General features: G+C 43.3%; 2 protein-coding genes across 2 annotated transcripts in view; both read right to left on the bottom strand.

Annotated features, from left to right (window-relative positions):
* tert (telomerase reverse transcriptase) overlaps positions 1 to 12,225 on the bottom strand; it is a 24,291-nt gene extending 12,066 nt beyond the window's left edge. Inside the window, exons 1-5 of the mRNA XM_059555535.1 lie at positions 11,939 to 12,225; positions 9,098 to 10,235; positions 1,805 to 1,991; positions 959 to 1,112; positions 692 to 859 (exon numbers count right to left, since the gene is read on the bottom strand). Of these exons, the coding sequence (XP_059411518.1) occupies positions 692 to 859; positions 959 to 1,112; positions 1,805 to 1,991; positions 9,098 to 10,235; positions 11,939 to 12,169 (1,878 nt within the window). The 5' untranslated portion in view covers positions 12,170 to 12,225. The remainder of the gene's footprint in view (positions 1 to 691; positions 860 to 958; positions 1,113 to 1,804; positions 1,992 to 9,097; positions 10,236 to 11,938) is intronic.
* A 1,375-nt stretch (positions 12,226 to 13,600) lies between these two features.
* LOC132144840 (A-kinase anchor protein 9-like) overlaps positions 13,601 to 20,000 on the bottom strand; it is an 81,251-nt gene continuing 74,851 nt past the window's right edge. Inside the window, exons 47-51 of the mRNA XM_059555406.1 lie at positions 16,918 to 17,115; positions 15,707 to 15,939; positions 14,936 to 15,115; positions 14,058 to 14,188; positions 13,601 to 13,836 (exon numbers count right to left, since the gene is read on the bottom strand). Of these exons, the coding sequence (XP_059411389.1) occupies positions 13,796 to 13,836; positions 14,058 to 14,188; positions 14,936 to 15,115; positions 15,707 to 15,939; positions 16,918 to 17,115 (783 nt within the window). The 3' untranslated portion in view covers positions 13,601 to 13,795. The remainder of the gene's footprint in view (positions 13,837 to 14,057; positions 14,189 to 14,935; positions 15,116 to 15,706; positions 15,940 to 16,917; positions 17,116 to 20,000) is intronic.

Genomic DNA, 20,000 nt, shown 5'->3' with positions numbered 1-20,000 from the left:
GTCTGTAGTTTTCAGGAAGCGCTGGATTTAGAGATGGTTTCTTGAGCAGTGGGCTTACCCGAGCCTGCTTGAATGCTGAGGGAAATGTTCCAGAGTGAAGAGAGGAGTTGATAATGTGAGTAAGTGAAGGTATGACTGAAGAAGAGATCGCTAGAAGGAGGTGAGTGGGGATCGGATCAAGTGGACAAGTAGTAGGATGATTGGACAGGAGAAGTTTGGAGACGTCCATCTCTGAGAGTGGAAAGAAGGAGGAGAAAGAGTGTGCGTCGGTCATTGTGAAGATATCCTCAGTCTGCGGTGTGGAGAATTGGTCGCTGATGGATCTCGTCTTATTTGTGAAGAAAACTGCAAAGTCGTCCGCTGTAAGAGTCGGTTCACCATGGTAAAAAGCACAGTAAATGAAACAAAGTTTCCTAGCAATGACGGTCACGAACATCACGAAAGGGTAGTGAATTTGCCCACAGTGTACTGTTGAGTTTTTGAAACATTTCAAAGCATTTTCCCGAAATATGTGTCAAAATAATATTTGTCACCAAAAATCATACCATTTGCTGAAACACAGAGAAAGTTGTAGCCGAAATAAGACTCAACTTTACCCCCTAGTGGACGAAAACATCCCCAACAACGCATAAGGGTTAAACATTATTTATATAGTACATAACGCGTGTCTTTAAATGCACATCAGACGCACCTTGACGAAATACAGCGGTCTCGGCGAGCTCTTCTGCTGCGGACCGAACTCCTTGAGAACTCGGTGAATGCCCTGCCAGCCCCAGACGGTGGAGCCCATGGGCCCCGGGGCCTCTCGCACACACACACTCAACACGTTCTGCAGGAGCCGCACGCCGCTCTGGAAAACCTGCACACACACACACACACACACTCTTCAGTGTGCTCCTGCTTCAGTTGTGTGTGATCCGCTCGTCTGCTGTGTGTATATAGAGGCTGTCAGACGCACCTGCAGTGAGTCTCGGGGTCCTGTGAGGCGAGTGATGGGTCTCATGCTGTTCACCTTCGGGATGAACCGGATTCGGGACGTTACTGAGCTCTTGGGGAACTTTAGGGCCTGGGATGGAGACAGCGCCCTCCACTGGCCCTTAGACAGATGAGCTCTGCCAATAAACCAGATCACTTCAGTCTCCACAATTACAGAAGCTTCTTTATTCATATTAAAACTAACAGAGGATAAAATAAGAAACAAGCAAGCTTTGACTATCTGATCAAATACAGTAAAAATAGTGAAATATTATTCTAATGTAAATCATCTGTTTTCTGTGTGAATCTGTGTTAAAGTGTAATTTATTTCTGTGATGCTTCGCTGTATTTTCAGCATCATTCCTCCAGTCTTCAGTGTCACATGATCTTCAGAAATCATGAAAATATGATGATTTACTGCTCAAGAAACATGTCTGATTATTATCAATGTTGAACACAGTTGTGCTGCTCAATATTTTTGGGGAAACTGATGTATTTTATTTTTCAGGATTCACAGATTAATAGAAAGTAAGTGGAAATGTTACTTTTGTAACATTATAAATGTCTCTACCGTCACCTTTGATCAGTTTAATGCATCTTTGATGAATAGAAGTATAAATTACATTTAAATAAAAATGTTTAATATATATTTTTTACATTTAAAGATGGTAACAAATACATGGACTAAATGGTAAATTTAAAAATAAATATTATTTACAAAATGAAAATTGTTACGCAAACAATGCTAATAATGCAATAAAAACCGGATAATAATAATTTCTGTTCAAATGTACTTGTGTTCAGGTTCTGGACAGGTGTTGTTCTGCACCTGAAGGCCATTTCCTGTAGTTTGCTCCACACTTCCCCTCTGTAGAAGCGCAGCGTGTGTTTCTGTCCCATGCTCTCGGTGACGTAGAACAGCGCTTTGACCAAACCCATGACGTAGACGCTCAACATCCAGCCAAGAAACTGACCGCAGATCCACTCTCTGTAGCGGTGCTCACTCGCACACTGACCTGCAGCTCCAGCAGGAGGAGGACTAGTTAACAACACAGCTACAGCCGTTCACTTTCACTGATACACGATTATAGCTTTTATTAGATATCTGATTGTCTTTTTTATATGTTTTATTTTTATTGTAAATTTAAGTAACTTTGTTGTGTTTTTGTTATTTTTTAAATGTTTGATTAATTTTTTATTCTGTTTTAGTTAAATTCTATAGTTATATGAAAATTAGCAGAAATAGTTTTTTATTTTTTTTTATAAGTAAAAATTATTTGTTTTATTTTAGTTTATTACTGTATCCTTGTATTTGAGACCATCTGATGGATATAACACCAATGCTATTTTAATATCACTGATATATTACTACAGTTTTATGAATACTTTATTTATATTTAGTGTTTATTTTAATTTTAGTTTAGTTTCAGTACATTTCCTGCGTGTTTTTGTCTTTGTTAGTAATTTTATTTTTTTATTCGCTTTGTTATTTTAGCTCTTCAACTTAAATTAATTGTTTTTGAAAAAGTAGCTGATATAAAATAAGTTTCTTTTTTTTTCTTTTTATTTCAGTTATCAGTATCAATTGCATATAAAAAATTTTTATTAATCTTTTTAATAATTCAATTTTAGTTTGAATAAAAAAGGTTATTGTTTTTTTAATTATTAATTTTAATGTCAGTTCTCTTACGAGAGCTCTCTCGTACTGCGTCTTAGCTAAGACGCTACGGGAAAAGTCTCTTTTCACGAAATACTGAAGCAAAAAATTATCCTTAATTTTGTATTTTTGTAAAGCGCATTTGCAGCAGTACACAGCCATAAGCGAGACGGCGCTGACGGCGGATGCCCCCACTGCGAGCTGTTGCCATGGTGACTCTGAGGACTCGTCTGGCCTTTTTCTCTGAGCCTGCATTCTCCGCTGCGCTGAGGCACCGTAAAAGCATCGGTTCCAGCGGATTCCGGAACCGTCTTCAGCTCAACCGAGCTCGCCGGTTCGCCCTGCTTCACCGCCCCCCCCCCCCCCCCCTGCATCGCTTCCCGGTGGGCAGCGCCCGCTGTTTGCCGGCGCGTCGTCCGAGTAAGTCGATCTCAGGGCCGCGTCGGGGAAGAGGACACGCGCTCTCTGCTAGCTTCGGGCAGTGAGGGCTGGGCGAGCTCAGAGGATCTCGCGCCTTCTGCTCAGAAGCCCAGCAGACGAGCTGACATCGAGAAGGAGCCGGGGCGAATGCTCGTGTTGGCCGCGATGAGTCTCGGCCGCGAGTGGTCTGCACCAGCGCCCCCCCTCTCGTTCCCGGCTGGATGGTATTTCCCTTTCGGATGAGCGTACTTCTCAAAGCCCGCCTCATTTCTTCCTGAGCTTCACGAAGAGGTGGCGAAGGCTTGGAACGCTCCATATTCAGCGCGAACTCGTTCGTCTGTCTCACTAGCACTCTCCACACTGATGATGCTAAAAACAGGAACTACCAGTCACTTCCGCCGGTGGAACAGGCGATAGCGACGCACCTTTGTCCGCCCTCTGCTGGACGGCGGCAAAAGCGGTGTTGCCATCTAAAGCCTGCTGTGTGACGCTGCGGCTGCACTACTCGCGATGGCTGCTTCATCGAAGCGCAGGTGTACGAGTTCCGCTAAGGCCGAGCTCTCACCCAAGAGCGCCGCTGTTTCAGTTCCATGAATTGTGACTGTCTCAGCGTTTTCTGCAACGCGCAAGCCTGCACAGTCGCCCGCTTGCCTGCACACAAAAGCCGTTATCACAACAGCTTCAGCAGCGCAGCTCGAGACCCCCGTTCTCGCTCTACCGGCCGTCGCCCCGCGCCGCGGGGACCGCGGCAGAGGATTACGGTGAGGCCGGGAGCCCCGAAGCCATCCTAGGAAAGCCATCTATGCATGCTGCATGACGCTGCGTCTGCACTACACACGATGGCTGCTTCATCAAAGCGCCGGTGTACGAGTTCTGCTGTGGCCGGGCTCTCACCTAAGTGCGCCGCTGTTTCAGTTCCAGAGATTGTGACAGTTTCAGCGTCTTTTGCAATGCGCAAGCCTGTACGGTTGCCCGCTTGCCTGCACACAAAAACCGTTATTATGGCTACCCAGATATTTCCCGAAAAGGGTGTAATTTCTGGTGTCCCGGCCACGGCCGATGGTGCTATAAATGAAGTGACGATGCCCACTGCTCAGTGCCCATCTCCACATATAAGCACAGCCCTTCACACAGGGCTCGCGCCCATAAAAGCGACTCAAGTCGATCACGCGCACTACATAGTAGATGTGCCCACTCCTCAGTGCCCACAATCACTATGTCACACGCGTCATGTGGTTTCTGTAAAAACGAAACCCGTGCACGTTCGTCCGGCCACGGCCGATGGTGCTATAAATGAAGTGACGATGCCCACTGCTCAGTGCCCATCTCCACATATAAGCACAGCCCTTCACACAGGGCCTGCGCCCATAAAAGCGACTCAAGTCGATTGCGCACACTGCATAGTAAGCGTGCCTACCCCTCAGTGCCCACAATTACTATGTCACACGCGTCATGTGGTTTCTGTAAAAACAAAACCCGTGCACGCTCGTCCGGCCACGGCCGATGGTGCTATAAATGCAGTGATGATGCCCACTCCTCAGTGCCCATCTCCACATGTAAGCACAGCCCTGCACACAGGGCTCGCGCACATAAGATCGACACAGATTGGTCGAGCGCGCCGCATAGTAAACGTGCCCACTCCCCAGTGCCCACATACACTATGTCACATATGGCGCGTGGCTTCTGTAGAAACGAGGCCCGTGCACGTACGCTCTGCACAGGCAGACAGCGAGTTGAAAGTGGTAAATGTGCACATATGCAGCCCACAGTTACTCGCAGACATATTGAGTCCCACGGGACCTGCTCAGCCTTCCCCCAGTCGGTTAAGCGCCGGGACGGGGTCGAGGAGGAGCGATCTGCCCGCTGTGATCAGCGCGCTCCCCGCCTCAAATGCGCAGCACACCCGAGCGCCGCCATTGCCCGGTCAACAGAGCGCGCTTCGCATCCAGCCCTTAGCCATTCATACAGATGCATGGTCAGCGCTTCCAGGGGTTTCGGATTGGGTGCTAGGCATTATAAAGAGAGGCTACTCGCTACAGTTTTTTCGACGCCCTCCGCGCTTTTCAGCGCGCGTCGAAACTACGGTCAAAACAGAAGTAGCACACATACTTCGGGCCGAAATATCAAAACTGTTGAGCAAAGGGGCTGTAGAGCCTGTGTCTCAAGCTCAAAGCGAGGGGGGGATGTACAGCAGATACTTTCTGGTGCCCAAGAGAGACGGGGTTCTCAGGCCCATACCTGATCTAAGACAGCTGAACAAGGCATTGATGAAACGCAGTTTCAAAATGCTTACGGCCAGGAAACTCCTCGCGCAGATTCGCAGAGGGGACTGGTTCATGTCAATAGATCTGAGGGAGGCGTATTTTCAAATACAGATAGCGTCAAACCACAGGCGATATTTGAGATTCGCCTTTGAGGGCCAGGCATACCAGTTTACAGTCCTCCGTGGCTCCTCGTACGTTTACGAGGTGCATGGATGCAGCGCTCGCTCCTCTCAGACTCAGAGGCATGCGAGTGCTGGATTATTTGGACGACTGGCTGGTTCTGGCCCGATCACGAGCGGAGCTCGTGGAGCAAAGGGCCGTTTTACTCGATTACCTCGAGAAGCTCGACCTCAGTGTCAATTGGGCGAAGAGTTCGCTGAACCCCAGTCAGACGATTCTGTTTTCTGGGTATAGTTCTGAACTCGTGTTCCATGACGGCGCGGCTGTCACCACAGCGCGTGATGGGCATTCAGCGCGCAGCAAGTTCTTTCCGCTGCGGCGCGACCGTGTCGCTCAAACACTGTCAGAAGATGCTGGGCCTCAAGGCCTCAGCATCTCCGGCTCTACAGCTGGGCCTGCTTCGCATGCGCCCCCTGCAGTTCTGGCTGAAGACGCGGGTGCCGCGCAGAGCGTGGGCGTCTGGCCGGCTGCATCTCAAGGTCAATCAGAGCTGTGTCACAGCTCTGGCACCTTGGACAGCGAACGGCTGGTACCGATCAGGTGTAAGCCTGGGGACTTCCCCGAATGTGAAGATGGTGTCAACGGACGCCTCCACTTCGGGATGGGGAGCGCTGCTCGAGGGCAGACCGTCCTTTGGCCTATGGTCAGAACGGGAAAAGCTCCATCATATCAACTGTCTGGAAATGCTGGCAGTGGAGAACGTGCTGATGCGCTTTTGTCCCCATATCAAGGATCACCACGTCTTAGTCCGTTCGGGCAACATGTCTTTGGTGTCCTACATAAATCGCCAGGGCGGTCTCGGGTCATGAAACCTGTACAGGCTAGCGGAACGCCTCCTGGTTTGGGCTCAGCGCAACGTGCGTTCGCTGAGGGCAGTGCATGTTCCTGGGCTACAGAATCTGGGTCCAGACAGGCTGTCCAGAGGCAATGTTCCTACGGGCGAATGGTCTCTACACCCGCAAACAGTCCGGCTGTTGTGGGAGAGATTTGGCAGGGCGGAGGTGGACCTCTTCGCGTCCCACGAAAACGCTCACTGCCCTGCGTTCTTTTCCAAGAACGAAAGCGCGCTGTCACGGGAATGGCCGTGCTGCCCGCTTTATGCTTTCCCTCCCGTCTCCCTCCTTCCGCAGGTGATAGAACGGGTGAGAGAAACGAGTTGTTCAATACTGCTTGTAGCACCTCCTTGGAAGAACCAACCATGGTTCCCAGATTTGATGCAGTTAGCAGATGTCGCCCCGTGGCCAGTACCGTTGAGGAGGGACCTCCTCTCGCAGGCCAGGGGCTCGATTTGGCACCCTCAACCGGAGTTGTGGTCCCTCCATGTGTGGGCGCTCAACGGTTACCCGCTGATCTCGCAGTGGGAGTGCTGAATACCATCACTCAGGCTAGACCTCCGTCGACACGACGTCTGTATGCCTCGAAGTGGTCGGTGTTCTCCAGCTGGTGCACAGCTCGAGGATATTCACCCCTTAGTTGTGAGGTGACGGAGGTTCTCTCCTTCCTACAGGAGTTGTTGGATAAGGGCAGAGCCCCATCCACGCTCGAAGTTTATGTGGCGGCCATCGCAGCGTTTTCTGAAACAGCGCTCGGTCAGTCAATAGGAAGGAATGATTTGGTCATCCGGTTCCTCAGAGGAGCTAGGAGGCTGAATCCTCCCAGATCTTCGTCAGTCCCTATGTGGGACCTCGCGGCGGTTTTGGAGGCCATGAAGGGTCCCCCTTTTGAGCCTATCCAATCGGTTAGCCTTCAGCATCTGTCGTTCAAGACAGTATTCTTGTTGGCTCTAGCTTCGGTGAAGCGTGTGGGTGATTTGCACGCACTCTCGGTGAGCCAGTCGTGCTTGGAGTTTGGGCCTAATGACTCAAGGGTCATACTCAAACCTAGGCACGGTTATGTGCCGAAATCCCTCAACAAGCCGTTTCGGGCCCAGGTTATTGCCCTGTCCGCCCTGCCGGGGTCAGAAGAGGATAGAGACTCGAGTCTTCTTTGCCCTATCAGGGTTTTAAGAGCTTATGTGTCTCGCTCTGCTGCCTTTCGGCAGACGGAGCAGCTGTCTGTCTCGTTCGGTGGGCATTCCAAGGGAATGGCTGTTTCGAGACAGACTCTATCCAGATGGATAGTTGACGCCATAGCGTTAGCTTACGCTTCCAGGGGCCTTCAGTGCCCGTTGGGCGTCAGAGCACACTCCACAAGAGGCGTCGCCTCGTCGTGGGCGTGGTCTACTGGGATCTCCTTGCAGGGTATATGTATGGCGGCAGGTTGGGCCTCGCCGTCTACATTTATCAGGTTCTATAACCTGGAGGTTCCCGCCTTGCAAGCAAGGCTGTTGTCAGTATAGTCGAATCAGGGCCCTGAGGGGAATTCTGAGTTCACGAGCGCTATGCGCTGCCGACTGTTATATGGGTAGTATTGCGTAAGACCCGCATTGCCACATTGGTCAGGCTTTGCCGCGGCTGTGTGATGTCATATTGCCGCATCTACGGATGCTGCTAGATATGGGACGGAGGGCTTTCCCCCTTTCCTGTCCTGGACTCTCTGTGAGTCCCTCAGGTGACTGTGCACTGTAAATCCTGGGCATTGCTTCAGGTTTATTGGTGTGTGATCCCTGCGCGCACGGCGTTTTGCATTGGGTTCCCGTAGCGTCTTAGCTAAGACGCAGTACGAGAGAGCTCTCTTAAGAGAACATACTCGGTTACTAAACGTAACCTCGGTTCTCTCTAGAAGAGCGAACGAGTACTGCGTTCTCTGCCGTGTGCACGATTCACTCTGGTTCGCTTCGGCGATGAAATAAATCAGGTGAGTCAGCCTTTTCGAGCTCCTTTTATAGTTTGGGCCACACCCGTTTCGGCGGGAAGTGGCAAGAAGGGCGCGAAGCGAAGCCTATGGCTGTGTACTGCTGCAAATGCGCTTTACAAAAATACAAAATTAAGGATAATTTTTTGCTTCAGTATTTCGTGAAAAGAGACTAGCGTCTTAGCTAAGACGCAGTACTCGTCCGCTCTTCTGGAGAGAACCGAGGTTAAGTTTAGTAACCGAGTACGTTTTAGCTATTAGTTCTATATAGAACTTCTACGTTAGCTTTTCAAAAATGAAAAATGCTACCTTAGAAAATAGCTAAAATATTTTAAGGATTTTTATATAGTTTTTATGTCAGTTATTATTTATTTTAAGTAATGTATTTTTATGTTAGTTTTAGTTAACTATACTAACCTTGTATTTGAGACCTGACCATCTGTTGTTATTTTACTATTATAGTTTTTGTTAATATTTTGAATTAGATGTTTTAATATTTTTTTTTGCATTCATTTTAATTTTAGTTCAGGGTTTCATAATTTTGTTTGCCTTTGATTTTCCCATTACTATTTGGTTATTAATTTTTTTTATTATAGCTAGATTTTTATTTTTAATTTATTTCATATTTGCTATGTTTGTACTTCAACATACACTAAATTAAAATAAGAATTTATTATGGTTTTATTTTTAATTAATGATATAAATCCTGCATTATACAAAAATTAAATAACAATAATAATAAAAAAAAATCCAATCTGCTTTGCTTTAAACAACCAAAGTTACGAAATAGAGAATAAAAAAGACGCACGTTTCTTGAGCCCCAGCCAATGGCAGGCCTTGACCTTCATCTTCCACACCAGCTGAACCAATGGGAGACGCTCAAACTTCCCAAGACGCAGGAAGTTCTTCACGTTGGACAGGAAGTGGAGCTGGTTTTCCTGGGATCCCCAGAGTTCCTCGGGAACAACGTATCGCAAACACTCCCTCACGAACAGATACACCCTGTAAGGCGACAAGTGTGACTTCAGCAGCGTCTCCATTTCCTCCGTCTCTGCATTCACCGAGCACTTCCTGCGCAGGAAGAGAGTATACGGGCACTTCCTGTGCTGCCGCAAGAGCCGAGCAAACAAGGGAACCATTGCGAAGAAACGCTTGGGAAGCTTTCTAAACTTAACCTGTCCATCAAACATGTTGGAATCTGATTGGAGAAAAATGATGCGCACAAGATCTGCCCCCTGCAGCCGTCTAGCCCCGCCCACACCTGCTTTCAGTTTCCTGTTAAGCAGGAAGCCCTTCAAGCCACGCCCACCATAAAGCATACTCAAAACGCGGATGGAACAGCGCGACGGTCGAGGAGGACATTGATCCGCGGGTTTCCAGCTCCGTGATCCGTGACTTTCAGGGTTTCGTGCAATTAAGGAACCGTCGGTTTCATCCACCGTCAGTCGTCGCTTCTTTACAATCGGACGATCTTCCAGTTTGTCGTCCGTTTCCTCCTCTCTCGCTCTCTTTTTGGAAAAAGTTTTCTTATCGTCTCTCGCGACTTTCTTCCGGGCGATGCCGACGGGAGTTTGTCGCGTCACGCCGGACGATGTTTGAGTAGCGGTGCGGTCCAGGAAGAATCCGGACCAGGTGCGCGGCAGCAGAAGATCGTACACAGGCTCGCCGCACACCTGCAGCAAACAAGACGGCGGGACGGTGGTAAACACTGCGCAATCCTGAAGCAGGTATCGCGTGACTTCTGTCCCCAGACGCTCGTTGATCCGCTTCCAGAGCTCGCTGGTGCTGATGGAGGCGGCTGTCTGCGAAACATCGCCATGGAAACGGAAGGGGTCCGAACAAGCTGTCACGTCGTTGCACTGATAGCCGAATCCCAGCACGTTCCTCATCTTCTTCCGCTTGATGTGGTTTAGCGTGAACGCCAAAACCTCCGGCAGCGTGCTAAGCTGAAATCAGACATTAAACGAATTCTTACATCCATTTCTGTTTAAATATTTATAATATTTTTACTAAATTAGACCAAAACTAAATAGAGCATTGTATAGAAATGTGTTTCTGCCACAAAACTAAAAATTAGTCGCGATTAATCGCATCCAAAATAAAAGTTTTTGTTTGCATAAATTATGTGTATGTTCTGTGTATATTATGTATATATAAACACACACACATACAGTATATATTTTGAAAGTAATTACATGTCTATAGGCTATCTATATTCATATAATTTAGATTATAAATATATTTCATATACAACAATTAAATTTTTCTTAAATGTATACATGCATGTGTGTGTATATATATATATATATATATATATATATATATATATATATATATACACACATAATAAATATACTCAGAAAACACATATAATTTATGCAAACAAAAACTTTTATTTTGGATGCAAGACAACATTAATAAAAAAAAATTAATTCCACAAGTAATTGTACTTTATCTCACAATATGGAAATTGTTCAAATAAAATATATAAACACAGAATTATGACTTCATTTCCCTCTGGCAATTCTGACTTTTTTTCTCTTGAGAATTCTAGGTTTTTATCACAATTCAAAGTTTACATCTCACAATTCTGACTTTTTTCTCAAAATGTAGATTTAAAATTGCGAGATAATTCTGAAGCTGCCATGGAATAAAAAAGGTAATTGTGACTTTTTAACTCACAAATTTATTTTTTTCTCGCAATTCCTCTCATACAAAAAGTGTAAATCTTGTAATTCTGCATTTGTTTCTAAGAATTCTGATAAACATCTCAAAATTCTGTTTTTGTTTTCGACCACAGCAAAAAATAATAAATGTAAAAAGCGACTTGGTAACTCACTTTTTTAATATAGATTTTAGTCTATATTTCACAATTCTGGTCTTATTTGTTCCTTAGAATTGTGCGTTTATAGTATTTAAGGAAAAAAGTTGTGAGTAACTTTTTTTTTTTGTACAGCGCTTTTTTATATTACACACTGAAACAAAGCAGCTATACAGAAAATAATGATGTTTATGTCTTTATTTTTTCATAATTTAAAGTCACATTTAGCAGAATTAGTAATATTCCAACAACTTGCAACAACAAATACGAGGACCTTGAGATTTGGTGTGTGTGTGTGTGTATATATATATATATAGTATAACTGGTTATTTTTGGAATTGGTGAGAAAGAACTTTTTAGTTTTAACAACCATAAAATAATGTTAATGTTAATTCTGTGAACCAAAAATTGTGAGGGACATCAATTGGAAAAGTGCAAGAAATGTATGATCTGATGAATGAAAATGTTCTGATGTATATTTAACCAATTTTACATAATTTCCTAGAAAAAATATAACAGAATACATGTAATACATGTACAGTAATACCATGTTAATCCAGGGTACGTAACAGAATACCATGGTACCATATGCAAAATGCAAAAAACATAATATTACATTAAGTCCACGTCAAATAGCACGGTCTGTATGTTTTATGATTCTTTGTATTAAACACGCAGTAATGTCGAGTAGTCAGTTACGGTAGATGTAACGTTATAAGTTTTTTGTAAACAATGACAAAGCGATTTCGGTCCGGTGAATTGCTACAGAAAGATGTATTATTATGATTGATGTAAAAATAACTGAAGTCAAACATGTGTGTTTGGTACCTGTGCGGGCACGCGCAGCTGCTGCGGTGGCGTGCGCGCGCATATAAGCAGTCCTCCAGCGAGTTTTTGAAATCGCGCGCCGTCATTTTCATCAAGAAGAACCGGTTTCCGTCCATCAGAGAACACGAGCCCGTCTGCGAACTCCTCCAATGTCTGAACACGCGGATATAACGAGCGCAGGATCGCGAAGACTTGTTTAAATCCGCCCTCGGTCGCGTCGCGTCGAGACATGCCTCACTGTGTGTGTTTGCGTTTCCCGCTTCCGCGCGCTGCGTCTCCGCCAATCAGTCGCCCCTCAGAAGACCCGGATGAAGAGACGCGGACAGATAAAAACACTTCTTAAATAATATCATCTGTTTTAATATTTATACGAATAATTTACAATTTTACCAACGTTTTCTCTCAATGTTATGAAAACCGTGTATCATGTTTTAAAGTGATAATGTTCTGCCTAATCTTGTCAATATTAATCAAAAATGTAATTGATACAGTGAAGATTATGCGGTGTTGTATTTTTAGATTTTTACAAAATTTCTGTAGTATTTCTAACATCTCTTAGATAAACCTAAGTTAAGAACTTTATTGTTTATTTTATTCATATTTATCCGATACAATATTTTTATTTTCTTATTTTAATATTGACTGTTGAGTTACAGTCAATAAACTTTAGAAACGTACTTACATTAGACTTTGCCATTTATAAAATTGTGAAAAAAAAAATGCTGATTTAATTCGTATTATTCTAAGAAGGTTAAACGGTCCAGTTTTCATTACTTAAATGTTACAAAAATGTTTCTTAAGAATAAAAATACAATAAATAAATTAGTGAAACTTTCAGCTCATGAATAATACTTCAGCCACGTTGTTCCCGAGTTACGAAACAGGAGAATGATTTTGATTTTTGCTCATTATTTTGATGTTTTTAGTTTTATTTCTTTATTTTATTTATCATTGTGTATGTTTGTTTATTTTCTCGTACCCCTGCTGTGTGTGTATTACTCTGTAAACAAAACAAAAAAAAGCACATTTAGTTTGAGAACAGTCAAAGAGCAGATTTAATAGTGTTTAGAGGCCAGGAGTTATTGAAACTCATTACAAATTTAATATATGTATAAACATACATGCATGACATATCAATAATAATAATAATATACAACATTTAACTTTAAAATGTAACTTTTAAATACTTATTTAAGCATTAAATAACAGTGGGTCATCATGAAATACATATTTAGCTCATAAAACAAGTAAAAAAATCAGTGATTATTGATATAACAATAAATGTTTTGTTCTCCTGATGCAATAAAATACATTTTTGAATCATTGATTAACCAATAAATTAAGTGATTTCTATTGACAAGTTGACTGAGAGTATACATGGTTTACAGAATAAAGTGTTAAAAAGACCATTTTTAGTCCATAGTCATGCATAAATTATTATTACATACAGTAACATACTAAAAAAAATCAAAAACAATTAACCAGGACACAGAAAAAGAGAAGAGAGTCAAAGGTCTTTTTCAAATATTATATTAATTTTTATTTCAGGCAAAAAAACCATAAAATCCAAAGTTCCTTCCTTTACAAAAATATGTCTTGTACAGCTGTCGATGAGAGCGAGAGAATAAAACATCTGATGACAGCGAGACGAGCTCCAAGCCTTGACGAGGACGCTTCATTAGTGTTTCTGAGCAGGAAACTAATATTCCACACACACACAGGAACATTATCGCTGTCCTTGAGCAACAGATGAAGGAGAACTAGTGCACACACACACACACACTCACACACTCACGCCTGGGTTTGGTCCCACAGAGCAGTACAGGTTTGTAAGAGAAGGCAAGTGAATCAAGAGCTTCATCGTCTGACTCCAAACGTCTGAGCGTACGAAGAGGAACCTGCAGAAACAAAACACTTCAATCAGCTTTATTAATGAAACCAAGGCTAGTCCTTGAATATGTCTTAGTGATATTACAGAAGTAGTGTTTTTTATTATTAGTCAGAAATGACACTGTGGCAGCTTCCTGTAATACAGAGTCAGTGGAGAGCGTCGCCTAGATGCGCTCTGTCTCTTTAAGAGCTGCAGGATTTAAAGGGACAGGCACGTTGCAGTGGTTACCTGTGGTCACACTCCCCAGACGTCTGTGCAGAGCCTCCAGACGAGAGATGTAGTCGGTCAGAGCGCGGTCAGGGTCGTAGTTCTGCAGGTGTGAACACAGCAAACCTCCGTCACCGGCCACCGAGTGAAGCCTGCAGACACAGACACCAGAAACATGACCGACTCGTTCATAGAGAGAATCACACAGCCATCTGAACAAATCCAGTCAAAGATTCTGTGACTCATTCAGAAAGACAATTACTTGATTCGTTTCTGAATGAATTAGACATCTGCATGAAACAAGTGAGTCAATGATTGATTCATAAAGACGGTCCCTTGATTTGTTTCTAAATAAATCAACCGTTTGAATGAATCAAGTAAATGATTCAGTGATTCATTCATAATGACATTTACTTGATTCGTTTCTGAATGAATTGTGTACTGTGTTAAGCTAACTGAGATTTGTTAAAGCACTTGGGTATCATTGTTCGTTTATTTATTTTGACTGCTTCTATTGTCCTTATTTGTAATTCACTTTGGATAAAAACGTCAGCTAAATGACTAAATTGAAATGTAAATGAATCGAGTGTCAATGATTCAATGACTCATTCATAAAGACGATTTGATTCTAAATAAATCAGCTGTCTGAACGAATCCAGTCAATGATTCAATGACTCACTCAAAAAGACGGTCACTTGCTTTGTTTCTAAGTGAATCAGATATCTGAACAAATCAGCAGAATGAATGATTCAATGACTCGCTCATTACAACAGTGACTTTTGAGAGAATCATTTGGTCTTTTCTGATCATATCTGATCGTTATTGGTGTTCTTTGTGAAGCTGCTCTTTGTTGTGTGGTGTTTGCGGGATGTTGTGTCAGGAGTGGTGATGGTTTGCACCTGTGCTGGATCGAGTCTCGTCCTGTGCGTCCTCGGCTGGACGCTCGTCTCTCTCTGAACACCTCCAGAGCGCCGGTCTGAAGATACGACGACTCGCTCCTCACATCAGTGATCTGAGCGAGACAGTTTCTGCTGGTGATCTGAGATGCTCTCTGCCAGCGCTTCACCAGAAACCTCATCCTGCAGGAGACAGAGTTCATCCAGCATCAGTGTCCACTACACCATACACCTACATCACATCCAGACCCAGAGAATCTGAAGAACGAACCTCAAACACCTCACTAATGACTCTGTGAACTCAGATACTTCAACAGAGGGATTCCCACACTGGGGCGATGCAAAAATGTGTGTGTATAAGTGTGTGTATGTGTGTGCGTGTTTGTGCATGTTTGTGTGTATTTGTGTGTGTGTGTGTGTGTCTGTGTGTGTGTGTGTGTGTGTGTGTGTGTTTGTGTGTATTTGTGTGTGTGTGCGTGTTTGTGTGTATTTGTGTGTGTGTGTGTGTGTGTGTGTGTGTCTGTGTGTGTGTGTGTGTGTTTGTGTGTATTTGTGTGTGTGTGCGTGTTTGTGTGTATTTGTGTGTGTGTGTGTGTGTTTGTGTGTGTGTGTGCGTGTGTGTGCGTGTGTGTGCGTGTGTGCGTATTTGTGTGTATTTGTGTGTGTGTATTTGTGTGTGTGTGCGTGTGTGTGTGCGTGCGTGTGTTTGTGTGTATTTGTGTGTGTGTGTGTGTGCGCGTGTATAAGTGTGTGTGTATTTGTGTGTGTGTGTACCTGGAGAGGGCGATGCAGACGCGTACGGCTGATCTGAAGCGTGTGAAGCCCCTGCTCTGACGGCTCACAGACTCCAGACAGGTGTGTGAAGGGAAGCCGCCCATGCGGGCGATCAGAGACAGCGTGGCCTGCTCACACTCCTGGAATCCTCCCAGCAGCAGCAGGAGATACTTCTTCTGATAGATCAGGGCCTTCCGGAAGCCCTCGGAGCGCAGGTACTTCCCATACATCCTCTAATCAGACAGACGGCGAAGGAAAGACATATTTTTAGATTTATTTTCTGGACTCCTTTTAATGGTCAAACTGAGTTTTAGGGTCTAATGTGTGACCCTGCCGCACAAAACCAGTCAAAATTAAGATCATGCATCATCTGAAGCTGAATAAATCATCTCTCCGTTGATGTCTGGTTTGTTCGGGATACAACTATCTGAAAATCTGGAATCTGAGGGAGCAAAAACATCTAAATATTGAGAAAATCATCTTTAAAGTTGTTCAGATGAAGTTCTTAGCAATGCATATTACTAATCACAAATGAAGTTATGATATATTTCTGATACGTAATTTACTAAATATCTTCATGGAACATGATCTTTACTAAATATCCTAATGATTTTTAGCATAAAAGAAAAAATTATAATTTTGACCCATATAATGTATTGTTCATTATATTGTGTTATATTATGTAATATAATATTAGTGCTGTCAAGCGATTAATCGCATCCAAAATAAAGGTTTTTGCACATAGTATACATGTGTACTGTGAATATTTATTATGTATATATAAGTACACACACATACAATATATATATAAAATGTTACATTTATATAATGTTTATATATGATATAATTTATATGAAAAGAAATATATACATGTAAATATTTTCTACATGTATATTATATGAGTGTGTATTTATATATACATAATAAATATTCACAGTACACACATATACTATGTGCAAAAACCTTTATTTTGGATGCGATTAATCGCTTGACAGCACTGAATATTATAAAAAGTTTTACTAGAATTTCTTAGTAACAGCACTGTGCTAATTATATTTGATTTGGACACTGATGTATCTAATTTATGCATATTTTAAATTACCAGAGATTTTGTATTCTTCCATTACAGTTAAAAGTTGCGCTCTTGTGTGTGTTGTACAGCTCTGGAGTATGAGTATCAGGAAGTGTGATGGCTGGATGCTAGCGCTCACCCTGAGGGCCGTGGTGTCCAGATCGGCTCCGGTCAGATCCCGCAGTGTTTCGGAGCGATTCTCTGCTCTCAGACGGCTCAGCTCGGCCTCGGCCTGACGGAGACACTTCTCCAAACGATTCCTCTCCTGAGTCCACGAGTCTCGCTCGCTAGAGAACACCAGCAGCTCCTGACGCTCCGCACCAGCACCCATCCAGCTCTGTTCAACCACAACAACAACAACATCATGTGTACGAACACCTAACACCACTCCTACAGAACCAGAGAAAAACACAGTTACAGAAACATAACAGATAACATTCACATTGTGGTTGATTTCTTTTGTCTGTAACTGATTCACCAATTGAGTGTTCGATTCTTTAACTTGTTCACTCACACTCTCAAGCGCTGGTTTTATTCTGTCTGTAATTGATTCACTGATTCATTCATTAACTGCCTGATTCATTTGTTCACTCACGCTGTCAGCAGTGGTTTGGTTCTGTAACTGACTCACTGATTCATTGGTTCACTCACACTCGGTGGAGGTTTTCTTTGTTTGTAATTGATTCACTCACTGATTCATTGGTTCACTCACACTCGGTGGAGGTTTTCTTTGTTTGTAATTGATTCACTCACTGATTCATTGGTTCACTCACACTCGGTGGAGGTTTTCTTTGTTTGTAATTGATTCACCCTCTGATTCATTGGTTCACTCACACTCGGTGGAAGTTTTCTTTGTTTGTAATTGATTCACTCACTGATTCATTCATTGATTTACTGGTTCACTCACGCTCTCTGTGGTGGTTTTCTTTGTCTGTAATTGATTCATTGATTGATTCACTGGTTCACTCACGCTCTCTGTGGTGGTTTTCTTTGTCTGTAATTGATTCATTGATTGATTCACTGGTTCACTCACGCTCTCAGCGGTGGTTTTCTTTGTCTGTAATTGATTCATTGATTGATTCACTGGTTCACTCACGCTCTCGGCGGTGGTTTTCTGTGTCTGTAATTGATTCATTGATTGATTCACTGGTTCACTCACGCTCTCGGCGGTGGTTTTCTTTGTCTGTAATTGATTCACTGATTGATTCACTGGTTCACTCACACTCTCTGCGGTGGTTTTCTTTGTCTGTAATTGATTCATTGATTGATTCACTGGTTCACTCACGCTCTCGGCGGTGGTTTTCTGTGTCTGTAATTGATTCATTGATTGATTCACTGGTTCACTCACGCTCTCGGCGGTGGTTTTCTGTGTCTGTAATTGATTCACTGATTGATTCACTGGTTCACTCACGCTCTCGGCGGTGGTTTTCTGTGTCTGTAATTGATTCATTGATTGATTCACTGGTTCACTCACGCTCTCGGCGGTGGTTTTCTGTGTCTGTAATTGATTCACTGATTGATTCACTGGTTCACTCACGCTCTCTGCGGTGGTTTTCTGTGTCTGTAATTGATTCATTGATTGATTCACTGGTTCACTCACGCTCTCGGCGGTGGTTTTCTTTGTCTGTAATTGATTCACTGATTGATTCACTGGTTCACTCACACTCTCTGCGGTGGTTTTCTTTGTCTGTAATTGATTCATTGATTGATTCACTGGTTCACTCACGCTCTCGGCGGTGGTTTTCTGTGTCTGTAATTGATTCATTGATTGATTCACTGGTTCACTCACGCTCTCGGCGGTGGTTTTCTGTGTCTGTAATTGATTCACTGATTGATTCACTGGTTCACTCACGCTCTCTGCGGTGGTTTTCTTTGTCTGTAATTGATTCATTGATTGATTCACTGGTTCACTCACGCTCTCGGCGGTGGTTTTATTTGTCTGTAATTGATTCACTGATTGATTCACTGGTTCACTCACACTCTCGGTGGTGGTTTTATTTGTCTGTAATTGATTCACTGATTGATTCACTGGTTCACTCACACTCTCGGCGCTGGTTTTATTCTGTCTGTAATTGATTCACTGATTCATTCATTAACTGCCTGATTCATTTGTTCACTCACGCTGTCAGCAGTGGTTTGGTTCTGTAACTGACTCACTGATTCATTGGTTCACTCACACTCGGTGGAGGTTTTCTTTGTTTGTAATTGATTCACTCACTGATTCATTGGTTCACTCACACTCGGTGGAAGTTTTCTTTGTTTGTAATTGATTCACTCACTGATTCATTCATTGATTTACTGGTTCACTCACGCTCTCTGCGGTGGTTTTCTTTGTCTGTCATTGATTGATTCACTGGTTCACTCACGCTCTCGGCGGTGGTTTTCTTTGTCTGTAATTGATTCATTGATTGATTCACTGGTTCACTCACGCTCTCGGCGGTGGTTTTCTTTGTCTGTAATTGATTCACTGATTGATTCACTGGTTCACTCACACTCTCGGCGGTGGTTTTATTTTGTCTGTAATTGATTCACTGATTCATTCATTAACTGCCTGATTCATTTGTTCACTCACGCTGTCAGCAGTGGTTTGGTTCTGTAACTGACTCACTGATTCATTGGTTCACTCACACTCGGTGGAGGTTTTCTTTGTTTGTAATTGATTCACTCACTGATTCATTGGTTCACTCACACTCGGTGGAGGTTTTCTTTGTTTGTAATTGATTCACTCACTGATTCATTGGTTCACTCACACTCGGTGGAGGTTTTCTTTGTTTGTAATTGATTCACTCACTGATTCATTGGTTCACTCACACTCGGTGGAGGTTTTCTTTGTTTGTAATTGATTCACTCACTGATTCATTGGTTCACTCACACTCGGTGGAGGTTTTCTTTGTTTGTTATTGATTCACTCACTGATTCATTGGTTCACTCACACTCGGTGGAAGTTTTCTTTGTTTGTAATTGATTCACTCACTGATTCATTGGTTCACTCACACTCGGTGGAAGTTTTCTTTGTTTGTAATTGATTCACTCACTGATTCATTCATTGATTTACTGGTTCACTCACGCTCTCTGCGGTGGTTTTCTTTGTCTGTAATTGATTCATTCATTGATTTACTGGTTCACTCACACTATCTGCGGTGGTTTTCTTTGTCTGTAACTGATTCATTGATTGATTCACTGGTTCACTCACGCTCTCGGCGGTGGTTTTCTTTGTCTGTA

Source organism: Carassius carassius, chromosome 8 (assembly GCF_963082965.1).
Source record: "Carassius carassius chromosome 8, fCarCar2.1, whole genome shotgun sequence".
NCBI classification, from domain to species: domain Eukaryota; kingdom Metazoa; phylum Chordata; class Actinopteri; order Cypriniformes; family Cyprinidae; genus Carassius; species Carassius carassius.
Note: the sequence above shows the minus strand (reverse complement) of the source record. Positions and strands in the feature narration are given on the sequence as shown.